Below are 20,822 nucleotides of genomic sequence, written 5' to 3'. Positions count from 1 at the left end.
GCTGAAATGTCTCCCCTTCTTTCCTAATCATTGATATTATGTTGATAGTCCTTAATATAAAGCTTTATTACAACTGTCACATAAACTCAACATTAACCAAGAAAACAAAACATTGACCAATGAACCATGAAAATGAAGTTAAGGTCAGATGAACCATGCCAGGCAGACATGAACAGCTAACAATTTTTCCATACAACAAATATAGTTGACCTATTGCATATAGATTAAGAATCAAAGCGTGAAAGCGCTGTAAAGGCAGTTAATTACAGGTTGTGTGTATTTCTAGCCCAGTTATATCATTATCTTCCATAGTACAGAGGTGGTTTGTAGTATTTAAGATTAAGAGTTCTCTTGTACCTAGTTCACCTATAGTCACCCATAGTCTACTGTTTCAGTATATTTTCTGTACCTTGCCATGAAAATGCATTTTTAAGACATAAAAGAACTTTTCCTTATTAACACAAGTAGACTATTTTCAATTATTGATTATATACGCATATTCATCCTATGAAAAGTAGTTCACAAAGATTGACTAGTCACCATACTGTGTGTATTGCAAGAACATCAAGTAACATAATGGTAAATGTACATAGAAACATGTCAACTCTTTTGATGACCATATTTTTTCTAACTCCAAGCAAAATTATTTTTCAGTATAAACATGATAAAGTAATTTACTGGTATGAATGAAAGAGGAGTTTTTAATTAAGAAAACAATGACATCTGGTGGTCATTTATAATAGCTGTCTCATTAGCATTTTATCCACTTCCCATATTTGCAATTAAGACAATCATGACAATAGAAGAAAATGATGCAACGCCAATCTAATACAAATTTATTTATATAAAAATAAAATTTAGTATACGACTCTTAACAGGTACAAATCCAAGAGCTGATAGCTCTGATGTGGAAGAAGGTGTATAAAAGGTAACTTGAATTACCATAAAAGAAGCCCCACTAACACAGGCTGCTTTGTTCCATTATCGTTATGATGTATTTTTTTTTTCTTCAAACAAGAATGTGTCATAAGTACATGGATTTCCCATCCGTACAATCATTTTTTATGTTCAGTGGACCGTGAAAATTAGGTAAAATCTTTAATTTGCCAGTAAAATTAGAAAGATCATATCATAAGGAACACATGTGTACTAAGTTTCAAGCTGATTGGATTTCAACTTCATAAAAAAACTCACAGGCACTTGTCTCAAAAAAAAAAATTCCTATATACCTTATTATAACACAAGGTACTTAACTTGCATTTTAGAAAAATGTCAGGTGGTGACGAAGTTTCTTTATATGCCGCTTTATAGGCTGTCAACCCCGCTAAAACTTGTTATATCGTAAATATAAATTGATTTATCTTTACAATGGTGTATAACATGCCTACATTTGTTGTCGGAATCATCCGTAGCAATCCTACCAAAGTATGTCAATCGTAATAATTTTGCAAACCGCTACTATATCACTAGACTGTCAACACTGAGGTTGTGAGTTTGAAATCACCACACTCAGGTGCATTTATCTCCAATTTGGATTGATTAGTATTGCCAGTTTTCTTACCATAGGTTGGTTGCACTACTTCCAGTCTGGCTTTCTCCACCAATAAAAACTTACCTCCCAAATGTAGCCAATAGAGCTGAAAGTGATGTTTAACATCAAATAATTGATCAATACAGTCAATTAACATAAGATAGATAGAGGAGTTTCAAGTTAAAGCTTCACATTTGCCTTTACTTAATTGTTTATTTGTTCGTTCATGTTGACATATGCCAATTTATCAGTACCCTTACTTTATAAAAATGAACATTTATATATAACTTAAATTTTCAGATAACTTGATGCATATTTTCTAATATACATGTAGTTAAGGGATTTCAGTATATGTAGTTACAGTAGCAAACATGGCTAAATCTTTGTTTTTGAGATGATGCATTAGGAAAGAGTTCAATCTTTCCATAAATTGTAATCAGTTGGGACAATTACCTACAAAATCAATCCCAACCTTCCTTTTATGTTATGGAATCTTTTGCTACCATTTAAATAGTCAAGTTATTGCATGGAAACCTAGTCTTCAGACATTGTCTGTTTTTGAGCCCTTTATTCAAGTACCATAACCCCCAAAATCAATCCCAACCTTCCTTTAATAGTATTGAACTTTGTGCTATAATTTCATGAAGACATACACTTATACTCAAGTTATAGTCTTTAAACCAAAATGTCTTTAGACAACAAATGCCTTCAAATGATGACATATACATCCCCATAACAGTACACATAATTTTTGAGGTCACATAAAAACATTAAGATGTACCAGTATTAAGGCTTGCAAGTCAATAATTCAACTCACTTGAATATGTATTCACCGTAAGTTGGGGATGGAACACGCATGTGTATAGCATAATCAGCTATTAAATGGAAAAATATGTCAACATAAGAAAGTGAACTAGCGATCAACAGGAAAGATCCATTTCCTTGACTAAATCTGCACATAAAAAATCATTCTTATTCAGGTAAAACGATGATTTACATATTTCTTGATCAATTAAAACCAACAAAAAAAACTTATAAAGTTCGCTGTTATACAACTGCAGTCGCCTTTTTGTTTATTTATATTTATGTTTACATAAGGTCATATGAGCATCAGCATTCTTTGAAAGTCGGCTCTATGGCTAATTAACTTAATCAAAGATAGATTCCAGTCTAAAATACACATGAAATGCTGATCCATGATAAATAGTCCATACATTGTAAATTGTTGCTCTTGAAGTTTAAGTACAATTGTAATTTCAATATATGTGTTTAGTATGTTACAAATTAAATAGCTGAACATAAATATGATATTAATGACCAATAAATAGAAACTAATGACCATTTTAACAAGAGATCTCACAAATTGTTGTGCTAAGTATACCACCACTCAGAACTTGGCATTAGAAAGTAAGTGTCGGTCAGGCCAATTCAGTGTAAAAACTTATCACTGTTACTTCACTGACCAAATATAAAGTCATTCAGTTCAGTAGTCCTTGAATTTTGTTTTTAGCTCATTCAACTTTAGTATTGGAAAATTCAAAGTATTTGTAAACGGGAAGTATATCAGAAAGTGTTCGCACCTTAGGAGTTATGTAAACTTGCTAATTAAATACAAAGTTATTTAGTTCAGTAGTACTTAGTGAAAGGGTGTTTGTTGTAAAAACAGATAGATAGGACTACCAGATGAACAAGATGAGTGCAAAAAAGCCATCACTTATATACCTATGGCACAATAAGATCGGGGTTTAACATACAAATCTTTAAAACATCTGACCTAATTTTGATTCAAACAGGTATAATAAAAACAATCAATTGGTAAAAGAAACCAGAACACATGTTTTTTCATCAATTAACTGATCCAACCAGATAAAAGATTGAGATCAAGAAACAATTAATACAGAACTGACTTTATTTTCATTTAAAAATATGTACAAGAAATAATCTGTTAAATGTTACATAACAAATAGCATTAAATTATTCAATGTATTGAACTATAGCAGTTATACATAGTGAACATAAGTTGGAAAGACCAGGTTTAAAAAATTTAATTTATTATGTGACATTTCATTAATATTATACTGACAGAATATTTTCCAATATATTGTTAAAGATGTGTTCCTATTTGGTAGTAAAATGAAACTTGACGCATGAAACAAATTCATACTATGTTATGTCCACATTAAAAAAATCTCTACCTTGCATCATATAATAAATTATACATGCACTAAAAAAATGTCTCTTCAAGGTACATTATACAAAATGGTGACTGTTTAAAATGATAAATAATATTAACATGTCCTGCCTTTATTTTATACAAAGACTGAATTTACTGCTTTATAATTCCACGTCACTCTAATATCAAACAAAATTTAAGTGTAAATTTTTACACTTAAGTCTTTATTCATCAAATAAAATAAATATGGGCTTTAATAAAACTAAACTTAATTTCACATGAGAAGTCAATTCAATTTAACATTATGGTGACTTGAATAACACCGTATCACTCAGATTACAATTCTACCTTGACAGGTAAGTTTGTATTTAGCCTATAAAATACTTATTTAGCCTTGAGAATTGAAAGGTCAGTTTATCCCATTCATACAATAGAAGTTTACCTATGAGGGTCTGAATGGGGTTTACAGAATAGAGAATAAATGTAATAGCAACAAAAAATAGAGAATAGAGAAAATGAACAACAAAATAAAGAATAGAGAATAATGCGGTGCAAAAGTATAAAGAATAAATGTGCAAAATAAAAAGGAAACTTAGGTAACTGTAATACAATACCGATAATATAATGATCAATGTGCATAATTGATAAATAACAAGGCCGTAACTAGGCATCTTATTTTAGTGAGGCAAAATAATTGAGCCGAGCGAAGCGAGGCGAAAATTGTTTTTGGAGGGTATGAAATGAATGGTGCAAAATCCTGCATTGTAGGCATTTTTAGAGAGTTTGATAATGTTTTGAATTTGGACACTTTATACAATTTTTTCATATTTTAAGACTTTTACAAACACCAAATTTTTAACAACTTTATTTAAATTAATATATAAGATAATCATCCAAATATCAATTTGAGTCTGTTGCCAGAACATAGAACAAACATCGATTCAGTAGAGTTTGCCAAATTTTTCTATTGCCGGTTCAGTCAAATTGTTTCAGAATCATAATTTGGTCTGCTGATATCCTTATCGTGATGAACATGGAGCATGGCAAAACCGCACAATCTCTCGCCACTCAGGCATGCTCTTTTCCAAGTTGTCAGTCGTTTCAGGGCAGTCTGTGTTTCTAAAGGTAGCACATTATCATCAACACAATGATTAATGTCTTCTTCCAATTCCTTCTCCATCGGCAATTCGGTAGCATCATTGGTAGTAACAGTTGTGTTTGCAAAAGGGAATTAAGCTTTCCTGTAAGCACCATCATACAGTCGCATTTACAAAATATTAAACTCGCTTTTATGCTGACAAAGAGTAGACAAACTAGGGATAGAATGAGATAAGATACATGTATATGATTCTATCTATAGAGTAAGTATATATGATATGGGTACAGGGGAATTGGAATGGAGTTTTTGACGTTTATACATGTAGGTCCGTAATTTCAAATTATTTCTGGAAATAGTCGGAGGTATTTCAGTTCCAGAATCTATAAATTTAGGGGTTAGGGGTTGGGGTGTCCGATTCCAAAACCCTGAATATAAAGAAACGAAATTCCGTAGTCCCGAATAAGTAAAGACAAAATCCTGTGTTAAAGGTTCTTAATTCCATTCCTCAATAATGTCAAATTGGAATATGGGATATTTTTAAGATTAAAGAAACATGGATAAAAAAGTAATCCATGCATGTTTCATATTATTTATATTTTATTTATCTGTAAAGAGAAAGATTAAAGTTCGTGAAACAGAGAAATGAATACACAGACAGGACTGCCCCCTTGCGATGCCCAGTACTTGATTGTTCAGTCTACTTATCGTTTTTGGATTATTCTAATGAAGTTATATGCAATACTCAGACTCTGTTCACAAAAAAAAATATACTAGAATTATTCCTTCTTTACCTTCAGTGTCGCTTTTCCTTTTTCTGCTAGAGCCTGTTTTTAACCAGAGATCCATGATGATTATCGTTACTAGGTTAATGTAATCGAGAAACATCACCCGTTGAGATGCTGAGTTATATCCAGGAAGAAAAGTTTAAAAGAAATGATGACAAGTTATTGAAATAGATGGAGACAGAACAACACTGAATGACTATTATATTTATATACATGTATAAAAAAAATAATCATTGTCGAAATTTTAGTGAGGCAGTTGCCTCACTTGCCTCAAGGGTAGTTACAGCCTTGAATAATCTTGTAACAGAAAGACTATATAGTAAAATCGTTTTCATGAGAATTTGCTTTACAGAATGAGAGTTATTTTTAAGGCTATTAAAAGAAAAATGCCCTAAAAATTTAAAGAATACAGATATTAAAAAACCCATGCAGGTCCTCATGTCATTTACATTGTCAAAATATAGGACACATCTAGTCAAACTGGTTTTAAACTAGACATCTTGTCAAACTGGTTTTGTATAACTGACTGTTTCTTGCCCTAGATGTCCATTTCACAGTGACCTTATGTGTTTGTGCTAAGAGTACATTGTACTGTCAAATTCATTGATTTTCTGTTGGGACATGACCTACATTGTAAACAGGCAAAATAGTGGCTTGAGATTTCAACTGATATTAGTATAATAAATTAAAATTTGGAATATTATATCCTGGTTGATGATGTTTTTTTTTGGGACCAAGATGTTTTCTTCATTCTTGTTCACATTATGATTATTTTAACCTTCAACATTGTTCAATGCACATTTAAAGATAGAAAAAATTTCAGCTCTCATTTAAAATATTTTGCAACTTAATAATAATCTGTCAGATTTGGTGTAAACAAAAAACAAGACCCTGCAAGCATAGTCTATTTCTATAACAGTCAAGCAGATAGTTTTTTTTATATCTGAAAAAAAACTACCATGTAAAGAAATATGCAATTAAAAGGCCTAAAATAACCCCTAAAATTCAACATTAACAGATTTTTAACAATTAAATCAAGATGCACAAAGTTTTAAGTATTGGTCAGAATATAGGGTTCTTTTGTACTTTAACAATATCACAATAACAATAAAGTGACCTTAATTTTGGACAAGGTAAATGGCATGAAGCCAAATTTATCAACTCTATTGTATGAACATGATGAATGGGAAACTGACCTTTCAATTCTCAAGGCTAAATAAGTATTTTATAGGCTAAATACAAACTTACCTGTCAAGGTAGAATTGTAATCTGAGTGATACCGGTGTTATTCAAGTCACCATAAATTTATTTTAGCATAGAAATTGATTAAAAGTGAACCTAAAACATAAAATAGGTTTGTGTGTGTAAGAATTCTGTATCTTTTTTGGTTTAATTTGGATGGTAATCACAATAAAAATTTCACATATTTCACTAAAACGAATACAATGTCATCTAAATATAAAACTCTTATTGTCACTATTAATATTAAAACACTTTTTTGTATTTGTAGGAAATTTTAGATCAACATTTGTCACCTCACAAGAAAAAAATTATAAACTACAATGAGTCCAAGTAAATTATTAATTATAATGAAATTAATCTGATAATGGAATAACAAGCTAATATATAAAGATTTATACAACAGTGAGTTTTACCTTCTACACTGCTAACAATAAGTTTACAAAATCAAATTCAAGAGCATTGTAAGAAAGAAAAAAACATTACAATAAATGTAAGCATCCTTAGTCCTGATATCATAGTTATACTCCCTAACCATGCCATACCATAACCACACAGAACTTTCATCATAAAGAAATACAATTGGCCTTTAATTATAAAAAGGATTAAATGTAACCCAGTGAGCAGACTGTTGATTCTTTGCTTTTTTTGATGTTGTAAATAAAGATTTGTATACATCTGTTGTAGTGGTGTCTTTTTGAATACTTTCTGCTTTGTCTCCTTGTTTTCCATTGGCCATCTTAAATTTGGAATCTGATGGTTTATTGGGCAATTTAATTTTCTTATCTGAAATTCCATTGGTCAATTTTCCATTTGTACTTGGTATTCCACTTGATGATGCACTTGAAGATGCTGTCTCCACTTTGGGTTGTTTACTTGAAGATTCACCATTTATTTCTGAAATAAAGCAAAATTACCAAAAATAGAATATGACAATAAAAAGTAACAGCTTGTTATAAACATTAAGTATTTCTTTCAAAGCTTTATTTAGCCAAAAATATTGTTACCGCCAAATTTGACAGTTGATTATTACTTCTATTTTCTGGCAATAATATTCCATATAAAATTATGAGTATTTTACCTGTTGCTTGGGATTCATCGGTAGCCTTGTGTTTCTGTGCTTTCTTTGATTTCTACAAATAATTAAGATTAACTTAAGTACCATGTGCTTACAAAACTTAATATTTTAACATTTAAAACGCTTAAACATATGTTTTACCCTTCACTATTTCCCAAAAATAAAGTGGATTATATTACTGAAAATTTTCTGGCTTTATATCAGCCTTTCAGTCTTTGGTAAATGAACTTTTATGATTTATTGAAGACTTATATGAAAATAAAAATAGCTTTTAATTGGGAAAATTATTTTACACTGTATCATAGGGAAACCAGATGCTCCACAGGGCGCAGCTTTATACGACTGCAGAGGTCAAACCATGAACCATTGGGGCAAGTATGGACACAACATTTAAGCTTGATACAGCTCTGAATTTGGATTGTGATTAAATAGTTGACACAACATAGGTTTCTGACACAGAATGAATGTAGTCTAAGAACTTAAACTTAAAAACTTAAAAATTTTAAATTGGACATTTACCTATTATGGTCCAATATCCAAAATCTAAATACATGGTAAGATTCAGCATATCATAGAACCCCAAGAATTCAATTTTTGATGAAATCAAATAATGTTCAATTTTAGACCCTTTAGACCTCAATGTGGACCAATTTGATAACCGGGCCCAAATATTAATCAAAGAGCTGATAGCTCTGAAGTGGAAGAAGGTGAATAAAAGGTAACTTGAATTACCATAAAAGCAGCCCCACTTACCCAGGCTGCTTTGTTCCATTATCGTTAAAATGTATTTTTTTTCTTCAAACAAGAAAAGGTCATAAGTACATGGATTTCCCATCCGTACAATCATTTTCTATGTTCAGTTGACTATGAAAATTAGGTAAAATCTTTAATTTGGCAGTAATTAAGAAGATCATATCAAGAGGAACACATGTGTACTAAGTTTCAAGTTGATTGGATTTCAACTTCATCAAAAACTACCTCGACCATAAACTTTATAACCAGAAGCAGGACGGACGGACAGACTAGAAAACATATTGCCCATAAATGGAGCATAAAAATAGTAAGACTTGTTACATACCTGCCAACTTTTGAAAGTTCCCATATGGGTTTTTACTGCACAACAATTTTAAAGGTTACAATTTTTAGTGACGTATTTTGCAAGATCTGGATTGTCTAAAAAAAGTGTCATATTTGTATGATGAACTTACATGCCTTTTCCTTAAGTCTGTTTGCATGATTCTAGTTATATATTAAATCGGTAGAAAAAATATACATGAAGCTAGCAGACCAGGGTTTATTTTCCAGATTAAGAATATTAGATGCTTGTTGAAATTTCCAATTTTGAATTATGCACAAAGATGGACCTTTAACAGGTTGGGAACAACACTCCAAATGAGGGTAACCTAACTGGAAGATCATCACAACCCACTGTAAAAAATGAACACAAAATAGAATTTTTCAATAAAATGCTGAAAATAGGCTTTAAAGTATTAAAATGCATTGCAAAAAACAAATATTTCATTAAATAAATTTAAGTAGAATATTCCTATGATATTCCTTTTCATATTGGATACAAATTTTATTGAGTCTACTGCAGACACTTTGTAGTCAAAGTGTTTCAACTGAGGTACTACACAGGCGTCAAAAGGCGTCATTATGGAGTAAAGGGAGTGGCGTCAAAAAGCATCATTATGGAGGAAAGGGTTAAGTACTGAATGGTCAAAACATCATGTTTTTTTATCGACATAAATTTTGTCATAAATGTAACCAAATGATGTAGAAATTGTGTTTTTTCTTCAAATTTCCATCAAATTGTAATGTTTATAGTTCCATTATTGCCTCTCTATTTGAATAAAATAAAATAATAAGAAGAATCTGTTTCTTGTTTTGTTTTGTTTTGTTTTTGACAAATGATTGTTCACTGCTAGCAAATGAATCATTATATTTATATATCTTATCTGTATATATTTTTGTTCATGTCTTCATCTCCTTATCATTTGTAAATGTATAGACAAATAAGAAAGAAATAAGCTCCACATGTATATTTGCAACATCGTAAATTAATTAAAACAACATTCTGTTGTAAACAAAATTATGATATAAACTTCAATTTAATCCTTGAAAGGAGGTCTAGATTGCTAAAATACTTTATAAATTTTAATTTTTTTATTTGTCCAAAATCATTTAAATTCATTTAATCAACATCCTTTTATGATTATTTGATTAAAATATTAATCATTTATAGTCTTTTTACAATTTACATTTTTAAAAGCAAAATAACTGAAAACAGGATAAAACAAAGGGAAGTAACAAAAAGGCAGTGTCTGCGCGTACCCGCATGCGGGTACGAATAGTCGAATTGCCGTTCTAGACTGCGCGTACCCACATCCGGTACTCTATTAAAATGCCATCGGATCGGGAATGAAACGTGAAATATATACGGAAATTATCGATAATATTGGGATTTCGTGTAGAACGAGTGAAGAGTAGGAAAAATAATATTTTCTAATTGTATCTGAGACTACTATAACACATAGTAGTCTCAGATTGTATTTATTAAATAATGATTCATAATAAACATTGCAAAATTAAATGCACAATGATGGAAAATGAAACTGTACAGTCCCTGTAAAAGAAAAACATGATAGAAATTAATACTATTATGAAATTTAAATGAAAATTTAAAGAATAAAATTTTAATAATTTAAAAATATACCCATAATATGATATTTTAAAACAATCTTTTAGTAAAATGTAAAACAGAAACTAAAATTTTAAAATATATAAAACTACTAAAATTAAAGCTTGAGTTTATATAAATTAAAAAAGCAAGTAATAGTATCAATTTAAACCAATTATAAAAGATTCATGTAACTAATTAAGTTTTGGAACATATCCAATATGATTGTTTTGGCACAGATTTCAATCTTCTTTAATTTTTGTGCTCCCCGTTCTTCTTTTCTCTGCGGCTGCTATAGATTTCGAATTTCTTTCATACAATTGTATGAAATTTAACGTCTGATAGTTCTGTACAAATTTTTCTAATTCATGATAAGTCTGAAATGTCTTCACCACAGTTTTAATATCACTCTCTTCTATTTTAAGAATATTTACTAACTGAGAAAAAACTGTTCACTTACCTTTATATATATGTGTATATTTATAAAAATTCTGAGTAGTTTTAATCAATTTATTCACTAATTGCAACAAATTCCGTATATATTTCACGTTTCATTCCCGATCCGACGGCATTTTATTATAAAACCGGATGTGGGTACGCGCAGCCTAGAATGGCAATTTGACTATTCGTACCCGCATGCGGGTACGCGCAGACACTGCCTAACAAAAAAGTATTTCAATATTCCCAATACACATCGTTTTGATAACACAACGGCAGTTAGCCGGAGGTAAACATCGTTGATTACCAGTATGTTTGACACCCAAGCTGTCAAGTGAAGTCATATAATTATACATCTTCTTTGATGTTCAGGTAAAATTTAACACAGGTGTCAATTACACCCGTACAGTAGTAAGAAATGATCAAATATGGCGTCTGAAAAATTTCATACACGGGAGTTTTCTCTCCTAAACGGGAGGTTCACATGTATGTTACGAAGGGCATCTAATTCACATGACAAAGGAAAACCATGAATAAAGACAACACTTTATATATCCTTTTTATTTATATAAAAACAAAATCTTCTTGTCTGCAGGATTGCAAATTCGTAACTTCAAGGGCGAACTTGTAAACAGGGCGAGTTGTCCCGATACCAAATTCACGCATGCGTAATACAAATATCTACAGTTAGCCTGGGCTCCGGCCCAATCTAGCTGCGCGTCGTAAGGGCCAGGTGGGGAACAAATACCATGTGATCGATTCAGTGCCAGTTGACTCTGAATCTAAAGTGAGGCTGAATAAATATTTGCATAAATTTTGATGTTTGATGTAAACCAGCACAATTGGAATCCAATTGACACCTTGGACATGTGAAATCTTAAACTTTTAACTTTCTCACCAGGCGATTGCTGATCAGAATTAACCCTTTTCTGCTTACTAATTATCATCATACTACTAATTAGATATGATAAGGCAGCAACCATTTGATTTTCTGGGGGGGGCTATGGTTTTTTTTTCTGTGCAAACTTTTTTTTTCGCCTTCGGCGAAGAACAATCTATTTTTTTAGCGACAAATCGAAGACAATTATTTTTTTTCAATTTTAGCATTACATATAGTGGCAGCTGAGGGTGAAACAAACAATTTTTTTTACTCAGGGTCCAAAACAAATTATTTTTTTCACCAAAACCTGGAAACAAACTTTTTTTTCCAAAAAAAACCATAGCCCCCCCCAGAAAATCAAATGGTTGCTGCCTAACACTATACATCAATTCATAAAGAAAAATAATTACAGTCTAATTTTTACTAATTGATGTTAAACAAGAATTGATTGGATACAGATGTAAAACAAACATTGAGGACAAAATTAGTATTAACCAATCATTGACAGGCAGTACATTGATACACGCCTGGCTATACTGACAAGATTAGCCAGGACTCCAGGCTAATCTACAGTTAAAACATCCTGTTACAAGTAAACAAATAACGTTCATGTGGATGAGATGAAATCTAATAATTTACATAAATAAAAGGGTCATATTTACGATAGTGATTGTTTTACAATCATAATTTACAAATTAAATGATTCAGATGCCTAATCATGTGTAAAAATCGGTGTCAGGAATCTAAGTTGTTTTGAAATTGTAATACACGAAATGAATGCGGCATACGGAGACTCAATGCCAATGGTCAGCCCCTTAAGTCTTCAGAAGACTTGACGTCTTCTTCCACTAAAAATCTAAAAACATGGTTAGATTCAGCATATTGAAGAACCCCATATATTCCTTTTTTGTTGAAATCAAACAAATTTTAATTTTTGACCCTTTGGACCTTAATGTAGACCAATTTGAAAACAGGACAATACTGTGCAATTGAAGATTTCTTGCTATTGCGCAATACTGTGCAATTGAAAATTTCTTGCTATTGCACAATACTGTGCAATTGAAGATTTCTTGCTATTGCGAAATACTGTGCAATTGAAAATTTCTTGCTATTGCACAATACTTAATATAATAATTTTGGACCCCGATTTGGACCAACTTGAAAACTGGGCCCATAATCAAAAATCTAAGTACATGTTTAAATTCAGCATATAAAAGAACCCCAAGAATTCAATTTTTGTTAAAATCAAGCTAAGTTTAATTTTGGACCCTTTTGACCTTAATGTAGACCAATTTGAAAACAGGACCAAAAATTAAGAATCTGAATATACGGTTAGATTTGGCATATCAAAGAACCTCAATACCTTACTCATTTTTTGATGAAGTCAAACAAAGTTTAATTTTAGACCCTTTTGGCCCCTAATTCGTTGGGACTAAAACTTCCAAAATCAATCCAAACCTTCCTTTTGTGGTCATAAACCTTGTGTTTAAATTTCATAGATTTCTATTAACTTATACTAAAGTTATTGTGCAAAAACCAAGAAAAATGTTTAATTGGGACCTGTTTTTGGCCCCTAATTCCTAAACTGTTTGGACTAAAACTCCAAACCTTCCTTTTGTGGTCATACCTTATGTTAAAATTTCATAGATTTCTGTTTACTTATACTAAAGTTTTTGTGCGAAAACTAAGAAAATGCTTATTTGGGCCCTTTTTGGCCCCTAATTCCTAAACTGTTGGGACCAAAACACCCAAAATCTATCTCAATCTTCCTTTTATGGTCATAAACCTTGTGTTCAAATTTCATAGATTTCTATTTACTTTTACTTAAGTTAGAGTGCGAAAACCAAATGTCTTCTGACTACGACACCGATGATGCCGACGATGCCAACGTGATACCAATATCAGGGTTCTCGCTAAGGATTTTTGAAGGCGAGTCCAGGGACTCCTCATTTTTTAGGTATGATGAGTCCAACAGCAAGAACAAAATATTTTATTGCAATATAAAGTGATATTTTAGTCTCCATTTCCTAACAGAGCAATGAAATCAAATCAAATTCAGATCACTTTTAAACTTTTGCTATAAAATGATGATATTTGTGTTTAACTGTGTTCAGTTTGTACAAAATATTTCAATCTTGATGCATCTGTGGACTCACCAGTTTTGAAAATGGTGAGTCCAGACAGATTTTGATGAGTCCAGGACTCATGGACTCGCCTTAGTGAGAACCCTGCAATATACGACCAAAATTTTTTTTTTAATTTTTGCGGTCGAATAAAAATGGAGTTCAAACTTCTGTACAAAATATACCTTTTCAGAATCTTAAGGCCTATGGGTCATCTCATTGTTTGTACACCAAAATGAAAATATCGTTACGTCATTGGTTGAATTTCTATTGTTTATCACGTTTTTAACCAATCACAACATTTGGTGTACCTTTTTGGAAATATGACCTAGAATGCATTAGATTCTGAAACGGTGAATTCCTAAACATCACCTAAGTACATCCTTGACAGTGCATCATGTCTTCAATGGCTTCCATTTGATTATTTTTATCACGTAAGATAATTCATAATTTTTTCTCATCAAATGATAAGTCACACAAGTGAATTCAAATTTATGCATCAAATTTGTTTCAGGAAAAAAAACTAGACCCATCATTAGCAGTTATTTATGAATAAATTTAGACCTGTATGTACCTTAAGGAATTATTATTGCTCTAATTTTGTTTCATGATAGAATATGTATCATCCAGTTTCAATCTTTATCATAAAAAAATATTATTACCAAATTTTGTATCTTATACATATATAATATATATTCCCATTATATAAATCAAATACCTTAGCAAGCTTGGCTTGTTCTCGTCTTTTCTCCATGTTTGTCCTCAACTCATCAACATCTGTTTCTGTACCATTCAGAACAACCATATCATCTGTGGAATAGGGTTTACCACACTACAATGCAAATATAATCATTTAATTTAAGAAGTGTTTTCATAATACTGATGACAAAATCACATGGGATCATTTATTTTAAAACAGGTGCTAGAGAGTTCCTTTTTAAAAGCAGAAGCTATTTTAAACAGACAAACAAATTTGGAGTAACAGAATTTAGTTACAGTGAGAGGTATAACCTCGAAATTAGTTCTTTTGAATTAAATAAACATTTAAGAGCTGACAAGAAAGAAAAGAAGAACATATCATACCTTGTGACAAATTTCAGATTTGATTTCTTTCAGAGCTCGTTCAGACATTACACATCCGCAACTCCATACAAAACAAAATCTGGAAATATGAAAAAAAGTAATTCAAGAAAATCTTTTTTACCAATAAACAGATTAAAGAGTACAAATTACACAATTCAGAAAGTCACAATTTAGGAATATTTGTCTTCCAAATAAAAGTTATTTCCACAACAAAATAGTAACCAATCTTGAAACACTGTTACAACAGTTATCTCGTTAAAAGTTTTATAAGCAATGCTATCAAAACGACATACACTGTGCTTCTTCTAAGGATATATTTTTTTAAAACTGAAAGGAGTTCTACATGTACCATGAAAAAATACAATACAGTAAGCAAATTGCACAAAAAGGATACCAACCCCAATACAGCAATGGCAACGTCTATGATTAAGGAAACCACAAAAATAATTACATGTAAGATTAAAAACGAAATATCAAAAAAAAGCTGACATCTACATGTACAGCAAAATAATTTCAAAGGCAAAAATGCCACGATTGAAAGTAAGAAACTGTGCACAATAGTAGAGAAGATGTTATTAATTGGAAAACCGTTTTAAAAGCATAGTTTAACAGGGTTTTCTATCAGTTCATTAGTACGTCCCTCCATGTGTATGTGAAGATCTAATTAAAACCTGTTTCTCCAGCAAAAAAAGAATTTCCAATTGATGCCACAAACTCTTCCATTATATACTTGTACCTACTAAATACCATTTTTTGCTAAACTTACTTATATGTTCCATTCATCTCCAGTCCAACCACTGGACATATATAAGGTGAGGTTTGTGTGTCTATATATGAATCGCCTTTCTTTGCTGTTTCTTTTTGGTAGGCTGGATTGTCTGTAAGTTTTAATTCTTTAACATCCTGCAAGTAAAATATGATCATACTGATAAAAGTTGAGACAAAACACATTTAAATGATTTACTGTATTATGGTATCACATATTTTTTTCTTCAATAATTTATGTCATTTCATTCCTACTAATGCTCATGTTTAGGTGTAATACCACCATTGATTTTCCCCTATTAGTCTTTGTTAAATTAGCACTTTTCAAAAAAATGTGCAGAATTTATCTTTGTTTCAAATAAAGAAATACTTAGCATGAGTAAAGTTTTATCCTGTCCAGTACTATACAAAAAATTTCACATAACATTTCATTGCATATAAGAAAATAACCATCATTGGAAGTTAACCAATCAAATTTCTCCCCTTATTTTATCTGTGTACAAGGTTTAGTCACCATGTAACCTCAAGATTACAAAATTTTCTATAGAAATCCCAAATAAAAAATAATGGTGTTTTGAAATACTCAAGACATATGTTTATGACACAGAAATGTTTTTACTGCAATAAAATGTAGGATTAATAACCTACAACTCTCAAATTCAAGGGAATATTTTTTTCGACCTACTTATACAACTGGATGTGACGTGCCATGATTTGGTGGTATTACACCTTTAGTACTTTAAAAATTAAATGTTTCCCCGTTTTCCAACCTGAAATAGCATCAACACAGAACTATTTACTACTAGTTATATTAGTCCTGTATATTTGTCCCAGTAGATTGAAAAAGAACTCAGCTAAACACTGTATTACATACATGTACCCCTTCTTTATGGTACATTGTATGTTCTAGTGTGGTAATAGGTCATGTTGGATAGCAGTTGAATTCATCAAACACAATTTCTAATGGGGGTTATAAATTTTTTAATTGAATTACCTTAAATAATTGGTAGTTTTTTAATGTTTTTTTAATCTAGACTAGTGATCGCAACCATTTGTGATTGTATTTAGGCTCAACAACCGTAATTCTTAAAGAATACCATAACTCTTTACATGATTTTCAAATTTTTTGGGTCAAATGATAGAATCCACTTTAATTGTAAACTGCCCAGTGGTTTTAGAGGAAAAGATTTTTGAAACAGTTGATGGATGTGACTTGATGGCAGACACTATATCCTTCACAGCTGGTTCATTCAATTCTATAATGCATTAATGAACAAAGTGCAAACTAGGCCAATTTTCACATTGATTTAAAATACAGAATGAATACTTCTTAACACATGTAGTACCTACCTTTAGTCCTCTAATATGGGCAAAACCAGATGCATTTTCAAACTTGCTCTTGTCAATCAGGAATTCTAGGATGGACTCTTTATTATAAAGCCTAGAAATAAACATTGAAAGAAATGAAGCAAAAAAGATCAGGGTAACAGGTATCATAATAAGGATCTTTTTAACTTTGTTGAAATACATTTGTAGGTAAACTCAATAAATATTTTTTTTTTTAATTAATAACTATAAATTTAAAAAAACACTAATTTTGTTCAGACTTTGTTTCATAAAGGTAGACAAAAGTTTAATACTTTATGATAATGATTTTAAGTAGCAAAACTAGATAGTTTTACTATGATTAAATATGTGAAAGTCCTTAAACATCAATTAATTTCAAAATATTATGAAATCATTGGTTAAACAATGTATTAACAGATTTTAGAGGTTTGCTCATTTATTTATAGTTCATTGAACTTCATTCCATTTAAACCATTTTGTTTAAAACTATTCAGTTGGTGATCTCTTCTGTATTTTATATGTACCTTCCAAGTTCACATCCCATAATTGGTGTTCTAAGGGGTTCCTGTGTTATAGCACATAGTTTCCATTTTGCAGCTAAATCTGCTACTTTATTTTTCTGTAATGTAAAACAAGATTAAAAAGTTTATTACTAATACACTCAGGCACACAATGTGTGCAACAAGAACAACATATTGTAATATAGTATACAAAATAATCAATTGGTCAACAAAAATGACTTAGAAAAAAAAAAAATGCAAACCCCTTTATCATGTTTATCAATACAGGTGAAAAAAAGCTTTTTAGTATTTGTGAAATAAGTTCAGGATAGTACTCCTTAGAATAAGATAGATGATTAATAGAGTGTTTATGCACTTCGCACTGAAGATAGTATTGGCTAGGTTTTACAAGTTTCATGACAATTAATTCTGTCCCACTTCAGACTTTTCTGTTGTTTTAGTATTGAACAATTCCATGGATAAATATTAGTGGGATGGGTTGAGAAAATGAATTGACTTCTATCTATAATAATCAGATAAAATATCAGCTTTGAGTATTTGGATGTTTCTGTAAGAAATACTGTATTTATATTAATAAACTGTTATCACAGAGATATGTCTCGCCTTTTTGTAATTTTGATTATGCAATTGAAATCAAAATAGCAATACTTTTACATCTTACACAAGTTATGCAAATATTCAAAGTCAATGAACCATGACTGAGTTGCATGGCTAAACAATCTCCATGTAAATGAGATTTACCAATGCTAATGCAACTGCATACCAAATATCATTGACTTATTATAAGTTGTTCCCAAACCTAAATACAAACATAAACTTGAAAACTATGTAAAAGTTTCAAAGTCAATGAACCATGAATAGGGGGTGGGGCTATATAATCTCCATGGAAATGATACTTGCAAATGCCAATAAATTTTCATACCAAATATCGTTGACTTAACATAAGCAGTTCATCTTAAACTGATCTAATAAAAAACTAATACATGTAAACTAAGTTAAGTTTCAAAGTCATTAGACCATGACTGAGGGGCAAGGCCAAATATTCTCCATGGAAATGAGATGTGCTAAGTAAACCATATGAAACATGTTGTGTCATAATTCAAAATCGATATAAATATATTTTCAATCTGCTTAAAAAAACACTGATTTAATCATAAAGCATGTAAAATATTAGCTATATATATATATAGTCTATTGTAAGTTTAAAAAAAAAATTGTTCCTGTAGAAATAATGTTGAAAATTGTGTCTGCAATCAAAAAATTTGAGTGTGATTCAGTGTTTATATTGAACAGATAAAAACTTAATCAAAGTACTGAAGTACTGAACATACAATGACTTCAAGTTAGTTCTTGTGGATAGTCACAAGCACTTGTCTTGGAAAAAAACCCACTAAAATTGAGGTTAATGAAAAGAGATATATTATTTTCTGAGACAAGTTTGTGTTTGGATGATGAATAATAATTTCAACCTCACAGTTATAACTATTATATTGTAGTGATACAATTCAATATACTCTGGTTTGTTGTTATACATGTATATTATATCAATATTTATAAAGAAAGAGCTGCTGAACCCATGCCTCATATGTTTTGTGCTGGTATATTAATATTTGTATTTATTACATTGGTTGCAATGAATTACATTGATTTCACAGTTAGATAAAAACCCATAATTTCACATGTGAAATAAACGTGGTTATTTCACTCTCTGACGTCATACAACAATAGGCGTTGTCAAGACGTCGATAACGTCGGATCAAAACAAATTGTCAATGCGTAGGAAAAAGATATAGTTCCTTACATTTTCTACATTAATTTCATAAAAAAAAGCCATTTGCCAATGTAATAAAAAGAATAACTAATCGCCGTATTTGAATATCAAAAATAAGACAACTTGTGACCGAACGCCGCTATGGATTAAACTCGTGCTGCTATGGATTAAACTCGTTTAATCCATGCGTCGTTCGGTCACGCGTTGTCTTATTTTTGATATTCAAATACGCCGATTAGTTATACTATAAATAACAGTTACATGTTTATATAATTTTCATCCATGTGTATATCATTCGATTCAACTATTCTAATAATAAGTGCATGGAGGACACTCTTCCGTAATACTTTGATTTTTCTAATAGATTGGATTTGAGTATGAAGCATTCATAGTTGGAAACCCCTCTTTATCCTGGGTTGGGACCCCCCCTCCCCCTTTTAAAATGGCTGGATCCGCCCCTGCTTACGGTCATCTGATCGCGATATAAAATCAATAGGACATCGTTTCAATTCTTGAGGTCGCTCATAGGGGTTTTTAAGTATTTGTAATTACATTTCTTTTGCCAATATCATATGTGAGGGGGGATAGGACCTTTATCGGGACTCCGGGATCGGGTGTTTTTAAGTTCAGGATTTCGGGATCCTGGAATTCTTTTTTTCGGATTTCGGGATTTACTTTATTTAAATTCGGGACCCTGGGATTACGTAATTTAAAGCCCGGGATTTCGGGATCAGGACCCTTCCTATCCCCCGTCATATGTTATCACATAATGACATAATTATTAATTATTTTTTAATCAAAAGTCAAATAATTAAAACAAGTCCTAGATTATCAAAAAATCATGAAATATTTGGTCTGGTAATCAAATAGTCACTTAAAAAGGCCAGGTAATCACATAATCAAAAACCCCAAGAGGAGACTCACTGACACTGTTAGTGTTTAAGTTGTAAACAAACATCTAAACATGACAAATAACAAATTTTTGTAAACATCGACATTTTCTGAATTTTCGATATACGTACCTGTTCCGGTTTCTTCTTTACTCTAACTAGTTCGTCTCTTCTAGGAATGGTTCCTCCATCGCATCCCATGACGATTATATATGTGATTACCAAATATTTGAGAATGTAGCAGCAAGTAATTTATAAGGGAGGTCAGTCAGATTTCCTTTTTAGTTTCGGATGAATTTCGGTAAATAAAATATTGTCCATATATTGAATAAAAAGACTTTTTTTTTTAAATTGCTGATGCCCCAATGATTTGAAAAGCTTTTTAATTTTAGTCATGTATGGCCTGTTTTGTTTCGTAT

At 31.0% G+C, this 20,822-nt stretch overlaps 1 protein-coding gene across 1 annotated transcript; it reads right to left on the bottom strand.

Moving 5' to 3' along the window:
* Window positions 1-6,980: 6,980 nt before the first annotated feature.
* Window positions 6,981-20,692, bottom strand: LOC143053705 (replication termination factor 2-like). The gene is made up of 8 exons (XM_076226496.1): window positions 20,536-20,692; window positions 17,746-17,840; window positions 17,225-17,315; window positions 15,876-16,012; window positions 15,110-15,188; window positions 14,745-14,858; window positions 7,909-7,960; window positions 6,981-7,724 (listed from the first exon to the last, which is right to left on the bottom strand). Exons 1-8 carry the CDS (start codon window positions 20,602-20,604, stop codon window positions 7,417-7,419), a joined length of 945 nt encoding a protein of 314 aa, XP_076082611.1. The 5' UTR covers window positions 20,605-20,692; the 3' UTR covers window positions 6,981-7,416.
* Between the last annotated feature and the right edge of the window lie 130 nt (window positions 20,693-20,822).

The sequence above is a fragment of the Mytilus galloprovincialis genome, chromosome 1, assembly GCF_965363235.1.
Source record: "Mytilus galloprovincialis chromosome 1, xbMytGall1.hap1.1, whole genome shotgun sequence".
In the NCBI taxonomy this organism is placed as follows: Eukaryota; Metazoa; Mollusca; class Bivalvia; order Mytilida; family Mytilidae; genus Mytilus; species Mytilus galloprovincialis.
Note: the sequence above shows the minus strand (reverse complement) of the source record. Positions and strands in the feature narration are given on the sequence as shown.